General features: G+C 42.1%; 1 protein-coding gene across 4 annotated transcripts in view; it reads right to left on the bottom strand.

Annotated features, from left to right (window-relative positions):
- Nucleotides 1-20659, bottom strand: part of VPS35L (VPS35 endosomal protein sorting factor like) — a 145062-nt gene that overhangs the window by 55925 nt on the left and 68478 nt on the right. For all 4 annotated transcript variants that reach the window (XM_054454196.2, XM_063655225.1, XM_063655226.1 and 1 more), the window contains 9 exons: nt 18558-18604; nt 16975-17086; nt 16025-16141; nt 14963-15016; nt 11608-11688; nt 7199-7261; nt 4754-4839; nt 2481-2561; nt 24-87 (listed from right to left, as the gene is read on the bottom strand). In XM_054454196.2, coding sequence (XP_054310171.1) covers nt 24-87; nt 2481-2561; nt 4754-4839; nt 7199-7261; nt 11608-11688; nt 14963-15016; nt 16025-16141; nt 16975-17086; nt 18558-18604 — 705 coding nt within the window. The remainder of the gene's footprint in view (nt 1-23; nt 88-2480; nt 2562-4753; nt 4840-7198; nt 7262-11607; nt 11689-14962; nt 15017-16024; nt 16142-16974; nt 17087-18557; nt 18605-20659) is intronic.

Raw genomic sequence — 20659 nt, 5'->3', positions numbered from 1 at the left:
GAAACTTCTTCCCTAATACTTACCATTTTTATAAATCCATTAATCAAATATGACAGCATTCTTTTCTCATCCTCAAGGGTGAGTGCACTAAAATCAATAATTGTACATAATTAACACGGAGGTAATAGATGAAAGTTTCTAAAGAAAAAAATACACAAGGGTTAAGTAATTTAACACGTAAGAACATTTTGCATTTTCTAGATTTAAAAAACTCCCAACAGGCTGTTTATTTTTCCTTTGATAAAAATACATAATCACAATTAACATAATTTAAATATGTTTCTCATCTCCCACAAAGACACTATTCTCAAGATATATTTATTAACAAGAAAAGGTAACTTTCACTTCTTTGGAACTTGGGCAGCAAGGTCTAATGTCAAATTTTGTATTTCAGGGAAATTTCATTGAATATTTTATTTAAAAAATCTCCAGCGGGGTGTGCTGGTTCATACCTGTAATCCCAGCACTTAGGAAGGCAGAGGTAGCAGGTTCGTTTGAGCCTAGGAGTTGGAGACCAACCTGGGCAACATGACGAGACCCCGTTCTCCCCAAAAAGGAAACAGAAATATTTCCAATGTACAGCAAAGTTGAAAGAATTTTCCAGTAAACACCCATACACCCACCATCGAAATCCTGCCATCACCATTTTACTTGTTTTACACATAATTATCCATTCCCCTCTCCATCCATCAATCCATCTTATTTTTTTCATACATTGTAAAGTAAATCGCAGGTCTCAGTTGCTTTTATTTAATAGAAAATGTAACACAAATATAAATAAGAAAAAGTCATTATAGTTTTGATTATACTTGTGAAGGCCTATCAATAGTTCCCCAAATTTATTTAAAAAAATTTTTTTAGGAGCCCAGAGAAAACAGGAGTCAAGGTTTTTGCTTGTTGGTTTGTTCTCGGAGAAAATGTTTTGGCAAAGATTGCCCACTGTCCTTCAATACAAATGCCCACTTCGTTCTTTTTTGTTTTTGTTTTTGTTTTGAGACGGAGTTTCGCTCTTGTTGCCCAGGCTGGAGTGCGATGGCATGATCTTGGATCACTGCAACCTGTGCTTCCCAGGTTCAAGCAGTTCTCCTGCCTCAGCCTCCCAAGTAGCTGGGATTACAGGCACGTGCCAAGGCGCCCAGCTAATTTTTTGTATTTTTTTTTTTTTTTTTAAGTAGAGACGGGGTTTCACCATGTTGGCCAGGCTGATCTCAAACTCCTGACCTCAGGTGATCCACTCATCTTGGCCTCTTAAAGTGCTGGGATTACAGGTGTGAGACACCATGCCCAGCCCCACTTTGTTCTTAAAACAACATTCCCTAGCCTCCTTCCCAGCTAGGGGTGGCTATGGGACAGTTCTGAACAATGGGATGTGAACACAAGTGATGTGTTAGCCTTCCCAGCTTTGTCCCTAAAAGAAAGCTGCTGTTCCCCAATGCCCACAGGCTGGAACATGGACATGGTTGAGGCACATCAGCTTCCAGGAAGAAGACAAGGACAACACCCCAGATAGACTGGGAGAACAATAAGACAGAAATAACCTGGATGATGTTTGAAAGAAGAGCTGCCCTACCCCTACCTTCTGGTCTGTCTACTACGCACAATTTTAACAAGACAGAAATCAACATTCTATTTTACTTAAGCCAAAACCCAATATCTCACGAATCTAAGTGCCTTTCTGGATGCTTTTTGTGTCTTTATTTCTATTTTCTCCAACTAAAGTCTACTGGTTCCATTTTTATGAAATGGCTCGACACTTTGATTTTCGTAACTACCCATGAATTTGAAAGCACAAAAAATCATGGAAGTAAAGATTCTAAAATGCAGAGAAAACAAAGAAGAAATACAGTTCATCTTGTTGATGGTTAAGTTCCAAAACAATTTTCTCCACTCTTGTAACATTTTCCAGTAAATCAAGCGGCTGTGTTTAAAAATTCTTTGGGGACTAAAATTTCAGCCACAAATAAGCAGGAATTGCCCTAACCACAGTCAAATGAAAACGTATTTTAAAAATAAACAAACAAAAACCAGAAAGCAAAGCAGTGACTATTCAGCCTTTGACTGAAAGGTAATGCCTGTGGATAGGTCTCAGCCTCAAGCAGTTTCATTTGAATTTCAAATAATTGGCTAATATAGAGATGAAATAAAAAGGCTATATTACTGGATGAGTGAGCTCATTATTATACTATCTGCTGCTCTCAGAAATCTCCAAGAGACATGGAGTTTGAGTTCATTTGAATGAAACCAGCTTTTTACCCACAACATAAATTCCTTTCTAACAACATCTGCCACGTCGCTTTCTCAAGGTTACCCTCAGCCTCCTTCCTCTCCTGGACTGGAATGTCCTTGTTAACAAGAATCTTAATACTCCCAATAAAGTAATATTATTCACAGTGGCAGCTTAAAGCAGTCATTCCATAATGTTCTATTAGGTGGCATTAAGACCCAATCCATGTTATATTTCAGCTGTAAGCATGGCTTACTTCACGGAGTCATGCATGGTCTTGCAAACGTGCAAAAGGGCATTCAAGATGACCGGGTCCTTGGTGGGCTCTTGTTGATGCCTAGGAGACATTTAAAGATAAAAGTCAAAGTTTTGTCCATTGACAGCACTGCAAGAGTGGATTCAGTTCTCTTCCACTGTACACACTTGAAAAGCAGCAAATTATCCAGCTGGCATTTCATGCAGCCCAGTTTACCAGTAACAAGCCACGTTCTCTGGTTGTCTCAGAATTCTTTTTTAAACTTTTGAGACAGTCTCACTCTGTCATCCAGCTGGAGTGCAGTGGTGTGACCTCAGCTCACTGCAGCATCTGCCTCCTGGGTTGGAGTGATCTTCCTGCCTCAGCCTCCCAAGTAGGTGGGACTACATGCGTGCATCACCACACCCCGCTAATTTTTGTATTTTTGGTAGACACAGGGTTTCACTATGTTGGCCAGGCTGCTCTTGAACTCCTGGCCTCAGGTGATCTGCCTGCCTCAGCCTCCCAAAGTATTGGGATTGCGGGCGTGAGCCACAGCACCTGGCCCAGAATTCTTTAAATAACAAGTTTGCTCTTCTACACACATGATAACTTCTCCTAATTGCAAAATCACAGAAAAACTGTTCCCCTTCCTAAACCAGGTGGGCTAAGGGCAAATTTTTGTTTGTTTGTTTGTTTTTAACTATGCTTCTTATACCTTCTGAAGCTGCCCACAACCCGTCTGTCACTGTGTTCTTAACCGGTGAATTTTGCCAGGCAAAATTACTCATTTGGTTTTTCAAATAATATAAAAGGACAAACTCTTAAAACAAATCTTTAGGTAAGTAAATTAGGTATATTTATTCCAAGCATATTAATTAGGAATTAATATTAATCCTTAGGAAGGAATTAATCTTTTAGAAAGATGACAAGAAAAGCTTAAAACATTTGAGCAATATCAAACTCAATTTTCCAAAGTGCACCATATCTATACACCTAATATTTAAAGTAACTAGCTTTTTTTTTTCTTAATCCTGTCCTAAAAAATAATATATTGTACATGAAATCACATTAAACTAGTTATAAACTGCCTAACACATTTAAAATCAATATATAACTCTAAAAATAAAAACAGGCCGGGTGTGGTGGCTCATGCCTGTAATCCCAGCACTTTGGGAGGCCGAGGCGGGTGGATCACTTGAGGCCAGGAGTTCGAGACCAGCCTGGCCACCATGGCGAAACCCTGTCTCTACAAAAAATACAAAAAAATTAGCCGGACGTGGAGGTGGGTGCCTATAATCCCAGCTACTCGGGAAGCTGAGGCAGGAGAATTGCTTGAACCCAGGAGGTGAAGGCTGCAGTGAGCTGAGATCGCACCACTTCACTCGAGCCTGGGTGACACAGCAGGGTTCTGCCTCAAAATAAATTAAAAAAATAATAATAAAATAAAAATAAAACCCTAGCTAGGCGAGGTGGCTCATGCCTATAATCCCAGCACTTTGAGGTGGATGGATGGCTTGAGCCCAGGAGATGAAGACCAGCCTGAGCAACATAGAGAGACCTCATCTCTACAAATAATGCAAAAATCAGCTGGGTTGTAGTGGGGCCCACCTGTAGTCCCAGCTACCTGGGAGGCTGAGGTGGGAGGATCACCTGAGCGTGAGAAGGTCAAGGCTGCAGTGAACCGTAATTGTGCCACTGCACTCCAGCCTGGATGACAAAGTGAGACCTTGTCTCAAAACAGAAACAAAAACACCTTTTTTCCACGCACCACCTTAAAATTATTTCATGTACCACTAGCAGTCGGGCAGTTTTGTGAAACACGGACTTAATCAAAAAAATGAAAAGAACTAAATTTGATTTTTTTTTCTTTTTTGTTAAAGAGCTAAATTTGAAAACTGATCACAAATTAGTCAGCTACATAACTAAACACTGAAGATGAAAACCTTTCTAGCACCGGTGCCTTCTTCGTAAGTATGTATGCCCTGATTTGTATCCTTAAAAATGTTACTCTTGAGGGAATTTATTAAAAGACTGCTCCTTCTAAAAACATATCAAAGTAAAATGGACATGCTGGCCAGGTTCATGATAATACTTGCTACTCTGTCTTCTTAAACACGAATTACAAACTTTTATCAGACTGCTGCTTTTAATGTGGCTTTCCCTCCAGGGTGATTTTCTGTATGAAATACGTACACATCACTCGGCCTCAAAGTGCAAGAACTGATTTTTTATCAACAGGTTTCACAAGGGCATTGGGAATCAAGGCTTTTGCTGCACGCCGTGGCACTCACTTGATAAAGGCGTCCATGATGCATTTGCAAACCTCCACCCGCACACTCTCTTTTTGGAACATGTCCAGAAACGGCAGAAATTTTTCCTATAAATAAAGCAAGCACTCTATATGCAAATGACACAAATTATTGGAAGGAAGGAATCTGTGGGTCTCTTTTTCTGTGGAGGTCAAAGAAGCAGAACAGAGGTTCATCTCTCTGAGTCGGGTCAGATGAGGACTCCTGAAATCAGGGAGAGGACCTGACTGGGCTTGTAAAAAGCTGTTACTGGGCCGGGCACAGTGGCTCACACCTGTAATCTCAGCACTTTGGGAGGCTGAGGCGGGTGGATCACTTGAGGCCAGGAGTTCAAGACCAGCCTGGCCAACATGGCGAAACCCTGTCTCTACTAAAAATACAAAAATAAACGAGGCATGGTGGTGCATGCCTGTAGTCCCAGCTACTTGGAAGGCTGAGGCAGGAGAATTGCTTGAACTCAGGAAGGCGGAGGTTGCAGTGAACCGAGATCACTCCACTGCACTCTAGCCTGGGCAACAGAGCAAGACTCTGTCTCAAAAACAAACAAACAAACAAACAAAATAAAAAGCTGTTACTATTAAAACAACTTATATGCATTCCAGGGATTGGTGCTGGGACCAGTTAACACTTTGGTGAGCCATCCAGGCAACCGTTGATGATCACAAGCTTTTCCGGGCAAGGCAGACTTCAGTCTTTTTATGATTATATTGATGAGCAATGGAAGAAGAGTCAGAGTAGAGCTGTTCAGAGATGGCCTCGAAATTGGACTGCCTGGCTCTGAATCCTAACCTCGGTGACTGTGTGGCTGTAAGCAAGTTACTCTACCTCTTCCTGCATCAGTTTTCTCATATGTAAAGTGAGAATACAGTAGTTGCTCCCTTATCTGCGGTTTTGCTTTCCATAGTTTCAGTTATCCTCGGTTAACGGCAATCCGAAAATATTAAATAGAAAATTCTAGAAATAAGCAATTCATTCATTTTCATTTTTATTTTTATTGTATTTTATTTGTTTGAGACAGATTTTCGCTCTGTTGTCTAGGCTCGAGTGCACTGGTGTAATCTCGGTTCACCGCAACCTCAGCCTCCCCAGTAGCTGGGACTACAGGCATGCACCACCACAACTGGCTAATTTTTTGTATTTTTAGTAGAGACAGGGTTTTACCATGTTGACCAGGCTGGTCTGGAACTCCTGGTCTCAGGTGATCTGCCTGCCTTGGCCTCTGAAAGTGCTGGGTTTACAGGTGTGAGCCACCATGCCCAGCCTCATTCATTTGAAATTGTGCATTACTCAGAGTAGTGTAATGAAATCTCACACTATACTGTTCTGTCCTGCCCAGGTTGTGAGTCATCCCTTTGTCTATCATCTCCACATTGTAGATGCTACCCGCTTGTTAGTCACTTAGCAGCTGTCTTGGTCATCAGATTCACTGTCATGGTATCACAGCATTTTTGTGTTCAAAGAACACTTATTTTACTTAATAATGCTCCCAAAGTGCAAGAGTAGCGATGCTGGCATATTGTTATAACTGTTCTATTTTAGCCATTGTTGTCAATCTCTTACTGTGCCTAATTTATAAATGAAATTTTATCGTAGGTATGTATTTATAGGATAAAACATAGTATACACAGGAGTCAGTTCTATCTGCGGTTTCAGGCAACTCCTGGGGGTCTTGGAACGTATATTCCCCCTGGATAAGAAGGCAATACTACAGTGATAACTCCTACTTCCCCGTGGTGGTATGAAACTAATGTGAGGCAATACATGTAAAGTCCCAGAACAGTGCTTGGAGTGTGGTATACGTCCAATAAATATTAGCTGCTATGATTAAAATAAAAAATCTTACAATCTTGTGAGCACACGTAAATGGAACCTGGAAGAGGGAAGCGAAGGGAGAGACAGAGAATGTTACTATACAGGGAATAATCTAGATTCCTACTTGCCCAGGGCACTGAGCAAACTCGAACAGACATCGCAGGATATTTTAAATTTTTGAGGGAATCATGGTAAATCTCAACTGTCAGACACTGAAACAACTACTAGCTCATTGTATTTCATAGTTTCAACATTAGGCTGTGTGATTAAAAAGCAAGTGCCCTGGAAAATCACTGTGGAAGAACAAAGTAAGAGAAGGCTGTCCAAAGTGTTCTGAAGATTTGAGAAGTTGTGTAATGCCCAACGGAGCACATATTCCATAAGTAAGGAATGAAACAGAAATAATATTTTTCTTTCAGTTTTTGTGTATTATTTTTTCAAATACTGCTTAATCTGTTAGGACATAAATACTTAAGTTGATCAGACTTAACTACTTTATAAAAGGAACTGCTGAATATTTCTTTTGGCCTGGGGCATCATGAAAACATTACTGAGACAATGAGAACCTCTGAGCCAGGTACAAATTTCCAAAGATAATTAAGAAATGCTACTTACCACTGAGAAAAGAACTGAGAAGTCATGGAAGTGGGCAATAACTTTCTTAATTATTAACTGAAGCTGTAAAACAAACAAACAAACAAAAATCTTATTTTTAAAAACTTAATTTTTAAAAATTTCTTTCTGGTTCACATTCTCTCAGGAAAACCTGAATTTTTTTTTAAAAAGGCAATCACCTTTCATAATTTGCAATTATAACTACAATAAGGTAAGCCTGGATTGTTCGACAAATGGTGAACTGGGCTTAGGGTAGGCTCTGTCTCAGTCTGAGACTCTGTACATCCTACTTTGCAGTCCTGGGGAAGTAACTGAGTCTCAGTCTCAGCTTCCTCATCTGTGAATTGGAGATCAAAACAGTAACGACTCAATGGAATGGTTTGTGGAAGGTCCTGAGTGCAGTGCCCACCCTTAGAAAGTTCTCCATTAATGTCAGCTACTGTTATTCCTTGAATAGTGGGCAAACTTTTTCTATAAATGTCCTACAGTCCACCACAACTACTCAACACTATTGTAGTGCAAAAGCAGGCATTGCCAACATTAAATGAATGTGCATTAAATGAATTTGTGCCAATAAAACTTTATTCACAAAAACAAGTGGCAGGCTACATATAGCCTATGGGCTGTAGTTGGCCAATCCCTATTCTGCATCATCGTGTGGCCCTGTGTTTCTTGATTATTCACTGGAGAGGATTTGGACAGAGTTTGCTGGTAGAGTTAAAGGCCAAGGTATTACCCAAGGATGGTGGCACAGACTGTGAGGTCTGCCTCAAAAATGCCCAGATACTGATGGTTACCGCCCCTCACTCTGCGATGCACATCCAGACTGAAAGGTTGACAGGGCCTTAGTCCAGGAGAGCCAAGGAGATGCTGTTTCTAAATAAAATAGAACTTCTCTACCTCTGGTTGCTATCAAGAAAATGTACTGACAATTTGTTTACACTAAAAAAACTGCTGTTTCAATAATTTCCAAAGAAAATCTCTCATGTTCTAAAAACAGAACATGAAGAACGTTATGTGCCCATTTCATAATTAGGCAGCTTACTAGGTCAGTCAAGCAAAAAACTAATAAAGGACTTCAAAACTTCATCATAAACAATGCTCCAAGGCATACCATTGTAAGACGCTGCAATGCTGTCTGGTTAAAATAGTTTCTGAAGCACAAAGCACCTAATCCCTTTAGAACAAGAAATTTTTTGTTAACACTTAAGCACAGCTATACATAAACTGTGATTTTAAAAGATAGGATTTTTTCCCCTTAATATTTCATTATAAAAATGCTCAAAAATAAAGAATATTGAAAGAATTATACAAACACCCATTTATTCACCACTTAGATTTTACAAAAGCTAGCAATTTAATACATTTACTTTATCATCTCACTTACCCATCCACTTAATGATAGAATTTGTAAACAATTCTATCATTATTTGTTTTATTTTTATTATTTTTTTGAGACAGGGTCTTTCTCTGTTGCACAGCTGGAGTGCAGTGTGGCATGATCTCAGCTCACTGCAGCCTTGACCTCCTGGGCTCAAGCAATCCTCCTGCCTCAGCCTCCAGGGTAGCTGGGACCACAGGTGCATGCCACCACACCCAGCTAATTTTTATATTTTTTTGGTAGTGACAGGGTTTTGTCATGTTGCCCAGGCTGGTCTCGAACTCCTGGGCTCAAGCAATCCGCCCATCTTGGCTTCCCAAAGTGATGGGATTACAAGCGTGAGCCACTTCACCTGGCTTTAACTTTTTATTTTGAAATAATTTCAGACTTGCAGAAAAGCTGAAAGAATAGTACTGAGAACTCCCGTATATTCTTTACCCAAATCCATCAATTTTTAATATTTTGCCAAATGTGCTTTGTGGTTGTCTCTACGTAAAACATACTATTTTTTCCCTGAACTATATGAGAGTAGATTGCATGAATCATGCCCTTACCCCTTAACACTTCATTTTTTATTTCCTAAGAATAATCATATTCTTTGACATTTCCACTTGCTGTTATCAAATCGGGAAAGTTAACACTGATATAATGAAATCCAATCTAATTTGATCTCATCTATCACCCATTTCCAATCTGTTGATTGTCTCAATTAGTTTTTTCTGACATTATTTTTTCCATCTTCTGTGCAGGATCCAGTCTGAGATTGCACACTGCATTCCATTTTCACGTCTCTTTAGTCTGTGCTAGTTCACAAGTTCTTCCGTCTGTCTCTGTCATTTATGGCAATGATGTTTCTGGGGTTTTTGGGTTTTTATTTCATTTTACTTATTTTATTTTTAGTTTAGTTCAATTAGAGACAGGATTTCACTCTGTCACTGAGGTTGGAGTGCAGTGGTGCTATCATAGCTCACTGCAGCCTCCAATTCCTGGGCTCAAACAGTCCTTCCAGCTCTGCCTCCTGAATAGCTGGAACTACAGGCATGTACCACCACACCTGGCAAATTTCTTTTTTTTAATTTTTTGCAGAGATAGGGTCTTGCTATGTTGCCCACACTGGACTCAAACTCCTGGCCTCAAATAATCCTCCTGCCTCAGCCTCCCAAAGTCTGGAATTATAGGTGTGAGCCATGGAGCCTGGCCATGGTGATATTTCTGAAGAATTATAAAATGCTTCTCAATCTGTGCATGTGTGACATTCCCTTGTGCATTCTCAACTGAAATGCTATACAGGTGATGCTGTGTCTTTCTTAGGGTACTACATCCGCAGGCACATGATGGCCTTTTGCTCCACATTGGTGAGATGAACTCTTATTAACTGGCCTGTCCAGTGTCTCTGCTGTATAGTCACTATTTTCCCCATTGCAACTGATACCTGCTCAGTAGGAAGACCTTTTGAGATATGCAAATATCCTCCTCCTCATCAAACTCTCAAAATCTCTCTCCTCCTCAATGCATGCAAAACTCTTCTTCCCAGGTTTAGCATACACCAATAATTCTTATCTAAAGGAAGACAATTCTTGTCTTTACTGTGATGGCTGCAAAATGGTGATTTTTCCAGTTCTACCATTTCTTTCACATTTCTCCATCCGCTCATCTATTTATCTGTTCATCACAAGGAGGGACTCTTGGATTCCTATTTTACTCAATGGGCTATAATCCGTTACTGTTCTAATTCCAGTTGATCCTCAAATTGGGAGCAAGTGAGAGCCCCTTCAGGCTGCTCTTATACCCTTTTCACATGGGTATTTCACATTACTGGAGTGCTCACTGCAACTTCGGCCTCCAAGGCTAAGGTGATCCTCCTACTATAGCATCCCAGGTAGCTGGGACTATAGGCATGCACTACCACGCATGGCTAATCTTTGTATTTTTTGTAGAGATGGCCTAGACTGGTCTTGAATTCCTGGACTCAAGTGATCTGCCCTCCTTGGCCTCCCAAAGTGCCGGGATTACAGGCATGAGCCACCAAACCTTGCCTCACTGAACTCTTTAGAAGCAAAATGTGATATAATGTATGCAACTTATTATCAAATAATTCTGAAGAAAATGTATACACATACATGTATATATGTGTGGAATGTGTGAATGATAAAGCATACGTGGTAAAATGTTAACAGCTGGCTGGGTACAGTGGCTCATGCCTGTAATCCCAGCACTTTGGGAGGTTGAGGCGGGTGGATTACGAAGTCAGGACATCAAGACCATCCTGGCTAACATGGTGAAACCCCATCTCTACTAAAAATTCAAAAAATTAGCCAGGCATGGTGGCACGCCTCTGTAGTCCCAGCTACTCGGGAGGCTGAGGCAGGAGAATCGCTTGAACCCAGAAGGCGGAGGTTGCAATGAGCCAAGATCGTACCATTGCACTCCAGCCTGGGCAACAGAGCAAGACTCCGTCTCAAAAAAAAAAAAAAAAAAAAGAAATGTTAACAGCTAGTGAATCTGGGTAAAGAATAACAGGAATTCTTTGTGCTTTCTTTTAACTTTCCAATAAGCTTAAATTTATTTCCACATAAAAAAGTTATGCTTAAGCCCAGGAAGTCGAGGCTGTGCTAAGTGTGATCGCACCACCGCACTCCAGCCTCCGTGACTGAGCGAGACCCTGTTTCAAAAAAAAGGAAAAAAAAAAGTTGATTTAACTAAAAATACTCGCAATTTACTTACTGGTGACAACAACGAAGACAACGCTTATTGAGCATTTACCACATGCCAGGCCACTGTGTGAGGGCTTCACTTCATCCTCACAAACTCTCAGGTAGCACTATTACCATCTCCATTTCACAGGTGAGAAAACTGGGGCACAACAAGGTTAAGTAACTGATCAAAGGGCACATGGCTAGGATATGGCAGAGCTATGATTCAAACACAGGATTATGTGCCTTTATAGCCTGACCCATGCAACACGCCTATTTAATTCAACAGAACAAAATAATTAACAACATTGAAATGAGAAATGCAAATCTGTTACCTGGGGGTAGGAATCTTCAAATGCACGATCTGGAGTCATATGCTTGATGACGTCCGCCAAAACGGTATTCACCTCTCGTTTCTAAGCAGGAAAAAGGAACCAAACCTGCATTAGACACTGTATGGCAATTGCTGACCATGTTCCTGGGGGAAAGGACTAACGTATTCAGAATATATCACACATCTTCCAGGAAATCGATTTCAATATTCTGCTGAAAATAACAGAAGGGAGGAAATTTCACTCATGTCACCTGGTCTAGTACCACAGCCCCACACCTAGTCAGGACTAAACGCTGTTCTCAAAGGTTCTGGGGCTTTACATTGTCCCTGCTTTCCCTGAGCGATGGTCAAAGCGGCCATGCCTCTTTCCGCCTGCCTGTCGCAGGCCCTCCCTCAGGTGCCTGCAGAGAGAACAGTGAAGCACTGTGGCAGAGCGCAGGCTCACCCTTACAAGTTGTCTGACCTAACTGCTCACTGTTCACTTTTGTCACCTATAGCAGGAGCCAGCCAACTGTGGCCCAATCCAGCCCAGGGCCTGTTTTTATAAGGCCCACAAGCTAAGAATGGCTTTTAAGTCTCTATAATTAACTGCTGATTTACAGAAAATACAAAAGGCAGAAGAGCATGCCAGACACCATCACAAGGATGCAATGGGAAAAATCCAGTCTTTGCAACTCTATAGGGCAAAAGACCCAATTTCTTCAACAAATAAATTACAGGGAAAGAAAGGGGAAGGAGAGGAGACAGTTTGAGAGAGAACTTATACATCAAAAGTATCCTAAAATGTCTATTGCAACGGAGAAGCCTTATTTTCAACTGGATTTCAACAAATAAACTTAAAAAAAATGAGACAATTGGGGAAATCAGAATATTGACTGGTATTTATGATATTAAATAATTAGTAACTCGGCTGGGTGTAGTGGCTCATGCCTGTAATCCCAGCACTTTGGGAGGCCGAGGCAGGTGGATTGCTTGAGGTCAGGAGTTCGAGACCAGCCTGGCCAACATGGTGAAACCCCGTCTCTACTAAAAATACATAAAATTAGCGGGGTGTGGTCGCGCACGCCTGTAGTCCTAGTTACTTAGGAGGCTGAGGCAGGAGAATCACTTGAACCCAGGAGGCGGAGGTTGCAGTGAGCTGAGATCATGCCATAGCACTCCAGCCTGGGTGACAGAGTGAGACTCCATCTCAAAAAAAGAAGAAAAAAAAAATTAGTAACTTTTTTCCTTAGAATAATGTATTTAGATTTGGTTTAAGGAAGGGAACCCTGCAACCTGGGCAATATGGCGAGACCCCATCTCTACATCTCCACATGTGCCTGTGGTCCCAGCCACTCAGAAGGCTAAGGCAGGAGCATTGCCTGAGCTCGGGAGGTCACGGCTGGAGTGAGTCACGATCGCACCACTGGACTCCAGTCTGGGCAACAGAGTGAGATCCTGTCTGTCAATCAATCAATCAATGGAATCCTTATATTTTTACAGGCGTGCTGAAATACTGACAGATGAAATGATACAATGTCTGAGATGTGCTTCAAAATATTCCAGGGGTCAGGGGACATGGTAATGATATAAATCAAACAAGATTTGTCATAAATTGATAATTCCTGATTGATGGGTACAAGGGAGCGCATATGTTTTAAATTACTATAATAAAATGTAAAATAAAAATAGGACCAAAAAAACCACAAAAATCAATGCGCCAACATTTACCTAATGCACAAAATGAGGCAACATCAATTTTGGTGTCAGAGGCCAAGATGGTGTCTACCTTCATCTCCCCAAAGGCTGAGTTGTGACGGGGAGGGACAGTTCTGGGGGGTTCTGCGGGGTCACTTATTTCCTATTTCTTACTCTGGACGGTGATTACATGGTTGTACCTTGTGAAAATTCATTGAGGAGCAAACTTATGATACGTGCAGTTTTTTGCATGTGTGCTTGGCTTAGTCAGTCTGGACTTCTCTACCAAAATACCATAAATCAGGAAGCTTGTAAACAACAGAAATGTAATTCTCACAGTTCTGGAGGTTAGGAAGTCCAAGATCAAGGCAGATTTGGTGTTTGGTGAGGACGCATTCCTCATAAATGGCATCTTTTCCCCATGTCCTCATGGGGTGGAAGGGGTCAGTGAGCTCCTCTGGACTTATTTTATTATTATTTTTGTTTTGAGACAGAGTCTCGCTCTATCACCCAGGCTAGAGTACAGCAGTGCAATCTTGGCTCACTGCAGCTTCTGCCTCCCACATTGAAGCGATTCTCCTCCCTCAACCTCCTGGGTAGCTAGGACTACAGGCAGGTGTCACCACACCTGGCTAATTTTTTTTTTGTATTTTTAGTAGATCCAGGGTTTTACCATGTTGGCCAGGCTGGTGGGCTTCTTCTATTATAAGGGCATTAATCCCCTTCATAAGGACTCTGCTCTCATGACCTAATCTCCTCCCAAAGGCTCCACCTCCTAATACTATCATCTTGGGGGCTAGGATTTCAACATATGAATTTTGGGAGGGCACAGACATTCAGACCAGAGTAATGCTATACTTAAATTTTTAGGACTTGGCCGGGCGCGGTGGCTCACGCCTGTAATCCCAGCACTTTGGGAGGCTGAGGCAGGCGGATCATGGGGTCAAGAGATCGAGACCATCCTAGCTAACACGGTGAAACCCCGTCTCTATTAAAAACACGAAAAATTTAGCCGGGTGTGGCGGTGGGGCCTGTAGTCCCAGCTACTCTGGAGGCTGAGGCAGGAGAATGGCGTGAACCCAGGAGGCGGAGCTTGCAGTGAGCCACTGCGCCACTGCACTCTAGCCTGGGCGACAGAGCAAGACTCCGTCTCAAAAAAAAAAAAAAAAAATTGTTTTAGGATTTGTTTAAAATAAACAAATTACTCTGGCAAGGGTTTTGAACCCACTTCTATCTGCTTCTAAAGTCTCTGCTCTTTGAGAAGCGCAGTATTCCCCTAACTGTGGTTCTAGTCTGTGCCTAGGGAAAGAAACATTTGCTTAGGAAAAAAATTACATGCCAGTCAAATTGTTTGGGAAATGCCGCTTACTAGACTTCAATGTAGAGTCGCAATGCACGTTAGCATAAAAGCATCTAAGGTATCCTATGGTAAAAAAAAAATGGTTTAACTTTGTATAATGCTGCATTTTCCAAACTTAAATGTAAACATGGAACAGTTATTTTTTGTTATAGTACACATATTAATGCTCCATCATGCTTTATAATGAAGAATGCAATTTTTATAAATTACAAGAGCAAGTACCATTGTCAAATGCCTCAATACCTAAACTAGGCTAATTCACTATTATAAACATGAAAAAATCTAGTTATTTCAAAAACAATACCACAGTCACACATACCGTGAAATGCTTGCAGGTGTATTCTACCCACACTTCGGCACAATTAATGTAGTCCTACAAAGAAAAAGGAAAACATCTTAACGTTAAGTACAACATAGTATGCATTACAGCAAACAGGAGGCTTCAGCTGGCTCCGTTCAATGGTCGGAAACTGGAATTTCCTTTTGCTAATTACTGGCTTAAAGGCTGATCTTTTATTTAGGAATACCCTACTAATGATATTTTCAAACCTAAATCTTACAAACTGTTACATTTTGGATGCCCACTATAAAGTTAGCTGATCTTTTATAAAGTTTCAAATATCTGTAATTTTGTGCATTTTTTAAAGTTTTATTTTTTATGGCAGTTCTGAATGCATGATCATGTAATTTTATACTTTTAAGCACATCTTAAGGCTGTGAGAATTGAATTTTTAAAAAATCAAAGAAATTACATCTTTAAAGCTATCCGTTCTCCATTACAGGTAAACAAATAATACAATTATAATAAATAGATTTCTTTAGGGAAAAATGTATAACTAATGAAAAGATAATTTTTATTTCTTAGTTCATATAGAGACAGGGGTCTTGCTATGTTGTCCAGGATGGTCCGAAACTCCCAGCCTCAAGTGATCCTCCTGCCTCAGCCTCCCAAAGTGCTGAGATTATACGTGTGAGCCACATGTTCGGCTTGGAAGGGTAATTTTTTAAAAGAGTAGATGCCAAAACTTGGACAAAAAGTGATTGATTTAAAGTTTAAATGGCAGGCCAGGCAAAGTGGCTCACGCCTGTAATCCCAGCACTTTGAGAGGCCGAGATGGGCAGATGTTTCAGACAGCCTGATCAACATGGTGAAAACTCGTCTCTACTAAAAATACAAAAATTAGCTGGGTGTGGTGGCACACACCTGTAATCCCAGCTACTCGGGAGGCTGAGGCAGGAGAATCGCTTGAACCCAGGAGGCAGAGGTTGCAGTGAGCCGAGATGGCACCATTGCACTCCAGCCTGGGTGACAGAGCAAGACTCCATCTCAAAATAAATAAATAAATAAATAAAAATTTAAAAAAAAAAAATGGCCACTCACCTGTGGGTTCTTCAGCTTAGTGATAACTTTCCAAGCTTCGTTGAGAATCTGAAGTCGGTCACTCTCGGGAGGATCAGCCAAGGCCAAGTTTAACCCCAGTGATCGAAAAAGGAGATGCTAAGAAACAAGTCAAACCATCATGTTATGGAAATTTTAAATCAAAGTAACTTGAAGCTCAAAGAAAAGAAAAGAGAAAAGGTTGTAATGTCTAATCCTTTTTGGGGCTAATCTTCCAACAACCTCCTTCTGAAGTTCAATCACACATATCTGCCCCAGCTACACTGAGACGCTCACACAGTGTTAGCTCCATCTGTTGGTCTAATTTGGGGCCATAATATTCTACTGGACAAAGTTTTTCATAAATAATGAATGAAGACATATCCTTTTGTTTGTTTTGAGACAGGGTCTCACTCTGTCACCAGGCTTCATAACATAATCATGGCTCACTGCAGCCTCGACCTCCTGGGCTCCAAGCGATTCTCCCACCTTAGCCTCCCAAGTAGCTGGGACTACAGGAATGCACCACCACACCCAGCTAAGTTTTGATTTTTTGTAGAGATGGGGTCTTGCTATGTTGCCCAGGCTGGTCTCAAACTCTTGGCCTCAAGTGATCCTCCTGCCCTGGCCTCCCAAGTGCTAGGATTATAAACATGAGCCACCGTGCCCAGCCTGATATATTCTTAAATATGTTAGACCAAAGTCTTTCTTAAATCCTTCATAGTGAGCCAGTTTGATAAGATTTAGGGCTCATGGGGGCCTGAAGCATAGCAATCACATGGTGTCTGACAATCCCAATCTCTTAACTCATCTTCCATTGCGTTCCTCAGAAACAGAGCCTTCGCCTGTGTTCCTGCTGGCCCACGCTGTTCCCAAAACCGGACTGTCTCTCAAGAGCTATCGGATACACACCGCTTATTTGTGTCCCACTGAGCATGAAGTCAAGAGCCTACCTTGGGGAAACCAGATTCATCACACTCTTTAATCATGCCAATGAAATCCATAGACCTTGTGGCAATGAACTCAGCCCGGAAGGCAGACATCACGGAATTCAACAGCAAGGCACTGCAAGACACAGATCCCCAAGTCAGCCTGGCTTTTCCTCAATCAAAGTTGCTTTAATTTTTGGATATATATTGCCAGGAAGGATGACTAACAGCTCTTTAGTGGTAGGGTTGGGGGAAAAAAAAAAGACCAGAGTAAAAAGGGAAACTGGAGAGACTAACACAGTGTCCCGTACATATCTGCAACTCAATAAATGTTGAATTAACTGGATGTTTAGATGGATGGATGGATAGATGGCAGGGTGGATAGACAGATCCACAAGTGATCCAGTTCATTTAAGGAGAAGAAGAGCGAGCATTCAATAAGCTGGCGCACTAATGAGACAGAACATTAAGTAACAATATTGATCCATGTTGTAAATATATATCCACATAGTTTATGCACGAGTTTTGGTTTTTTTGTTTTTTTTTTTGAGATGGAGTCTCACTTTGTTGTCCAGGCTGGAGTAAAGTGTCACGATCTTGGCTCACTGCAACCTCCACCTCCCGGGTTCAAGTGATTCTCCTGCCTCAGCCTCCCAAGTAACTGAGATTACAGGCATGTGCCACCATGCTCGGCTAATTTTATGTATTTTTAGTAGAGACAGGGTTTCACCATGTTGGCCAGGCTGGTCTCGAACTCCTGACCTCAGGTGATCCACCCGTCTCAGCCTCCCAAAGTGCTGGGATTATAGGCGTGCACCACTGTGTCTGGCCAGTTTATGCAAGAGATTTCTTAGGAAAGAGATCTTATGTTATAGGCACCAGGCAGAGGGGACACAGTGGTAAACAAAGCCCATGCAAGACTGTTTCCATGTATCTACCACTAAAAGGAAAGCAGAGAGACAATCTCATATTCGTGAGAGTCAGGGAGATCAACTTCATCCTAGCCCAACCACCTACCACAGCCCCATGGGGAAATAACCATTATTATTACTTTTTTCTTTTGTTTTTTGAGACGGGTCTCGCTCTATCGCCAGGCTAGAGGGCAGGGTCATGATCTCGGCTCACTGAAACCTCCGCCTCCCGGGTTCAAGCAATTCTCCTGCCTCAGTCTCCTGAGTAGCTGCGACTACAGGCATACACCACCAACCCCAGCTAGTTTTTGTATTTTTAGTAGAGATGGGGTTTTGCCACATTGTCCAGGCTGGTCTCGAACTCCTGACCTCAGGTGATCCACACGCCTCAGCCTCCCAAAGTGCTGGGATTACAGGCATAAGCCACCATGCCCAGTTGGAAAGAACTATTATTACACCCATTTTACAGATGAGGAGAGAGAGGCACAGAGAGGTCAAGCAAGCGGCCCAAGGTCACAGGGCTAAGACAGAACAGAGCCAAGGTCTGAGGCCAGGCAACCGGACTCCAGCATTCTAAACCTCCATGCAATCCTGCCTCTCTCTCTTCAGCTCATACCCAGGTAAGCAGGCCAAGCTCAAAAATAGCAGCCGACGCCATTTTCAAATTCATGCTTTATGAAATCTTAAAATACTTACTTGTTTCCTAGTTTCTTACACCTTTCCATCATCTCGGTCAGCAGAGCCTATATTATGTTAAAAACAATAATAATTAAAAAATCAGGTTGGAGGAGCTAAAGTAACATTTGTAAGAGATTTCCAAAGTCAAACTCTAAAATGAATGTAGCCACATGTCCATTAAGATAATGCTCAGTGTCTGGCAGGGATGGGGAGGCTTGGGGAGAAAAAAATTCACTTTCATGGCATTTAGTGTAATAAATAGAAGGATGGGGCCAGGCACGGTGGCTCGCACCTATAATTCTAGCATTTTGGTAGACCGAGGCGGGTGGATCACTTGAGGTCAAGAGTTCAAGACTAGTCTGGCCAACATGGTAAAACCTCGTCTCCACTAAAAATACAAAAATTAGCCAGGTGTGATACCGGGTGCCTATAATCCCAGCTACTCAGGGGGCTAAGGCAGGAGAATCGCTTGAACCCAGGAGGTGGAGGCTGCTATGAGCTGAGATCATGCCACTGCACTCCAGCCTGGGTGACAGAGGGAGACCTTGTCTCAATCAATCAATTGATCAATCAACAGAAGCTGGGGCCCTGGCATCAGGCACACTTGGATTCAAATCCAGCCTCACCAACTACCAACGATGAGACTTTGGAAGAGTTGCCAACTCTGTTGAACCTGGGTCTCCTTGTCCTACTGGAAGGCTACAAGTGGCACCATCTCATCTGTGGGGTCACTACAGGATGATGGGAGGTAACTCCTGCACTCCAGGGCATGAATAAGAATGATAATTACTCTGCTCCCCACCTCTTCTGTAACCCCACATTCTTCCCCATTTCAAGAGGTGCCCAAGGTGCACTTAGTAATATCAGCAACACTGGGCTAGAGCTTAGTGCCCACCAGCCACGGTGAGAAGCACTTTGCACTCACGATCTTACCTCTCCCAACCACCCTTGAAGCAGGGGCTCTATTCTCCCATTTCACAGATGAAAAACAAAGCCAGGAATAGCAGCGTTTTTCACCCAAGGTCGCACAGTTAGTGATGGCAGGCAGACATGAACCTGGGCAGACTGGGATCAAAGGCCACGTTCTTCAATACATTTCTTCTCCAACACAGTTTGAAGTCTATTTTTCACCCCCCAAAGGAAGTAGATTTTTTTTTAACTCATTGGAATACTGTTAATGGCTTTGGAGCTACCTTAAGACAATTATATATCTTTAAAAGAGCCCCTGTTTTTAAGAAAATCAATGGAAGAAGGATCATTTAGGGTAGTGGTTTGGGGAAGGTGAAGCCCAAGACCAGAGGTAATTACAGGACACTGAGCACTGCCCAGGTTTCCGGCTAAGTCCTTGACTTCCCTTTACTCTCCTGCTCTTCACCATGTCCTTGTGAGGTCCATGGAACATTATCCCCATTTTACAGATGAAAAAGCCAAAGCTCAGATAGGTTAAGCCACTTCCTAATAAGTGGTAAAAATGAGATTTGTGCAGGCCAGGGGTGGTGGCTTATGCCTGTAATCCCAGCACTTTGGGAGGCTGAGGTGGGAGGATCGTTTGAGCCCAGGAATTCAAGACCAGTCTGGGCAATATAGTGAGATCCCATCTCTACATAAGTGTTTTTGTTTGTTTGTTTGTTTTTTGAGACGGAGAGACAAGTCTTGCTCTGTCGCCCAGGCTGGAGTGCAGTGACGCAATCTCGGCTCACCACAACCTCCGCCTCTCAGGTTCAAGAGATTCTCCTGCCTCAGCCTCCCGAGTAGCTGGGACTACAGGTGTGTGCCATCATGCCTGGCTAATTTTTTTGTATTTTTAGTAGAGATGGGGTTTCATCATGTTAGCCAGGCTGGTCTTGAACTCCTGACCTCAGGCAATCTGCCTGCCTCAGCCCCGCAAAGTGCTGGGATTACAGGAGTGAGACACCGTGCCCAGTCATAAAATTTTTTAAAAAATTAGCTGGGTGTGGTGGTACATGCCTGTGGTCCTAGCTACTCAGGAGGCTGAGGTGGGAGGATGACTTGAGCCCAGGAAGTGCAGGCTGCAGTGAGCTGTGATTGTGCCACTGAACTCCAGCCTGGGCACCAGAGTGAGACCCTATCTCCAAAAAAAAAAAAAAAAAAGAAAAGAA

This window comes from Pongo pygmaeus, chromosome 18 (assembly GCF_028885625.2).
Source record: "Pongo pygmaeus isolate AG05252 chromosome 18, NHGRI_mPonPyg2-v2.0_pri, whole genome shotgun sequence".
Lineage (NCBI taxonomy): Eukaryota > Metazoa > Chordata > Mammalia > Primates > Hominidae > Pongo > Pongo pygmaeus.
This window is presented reverse-complemented; position numbering and strand designations above follow the sequence as displayed.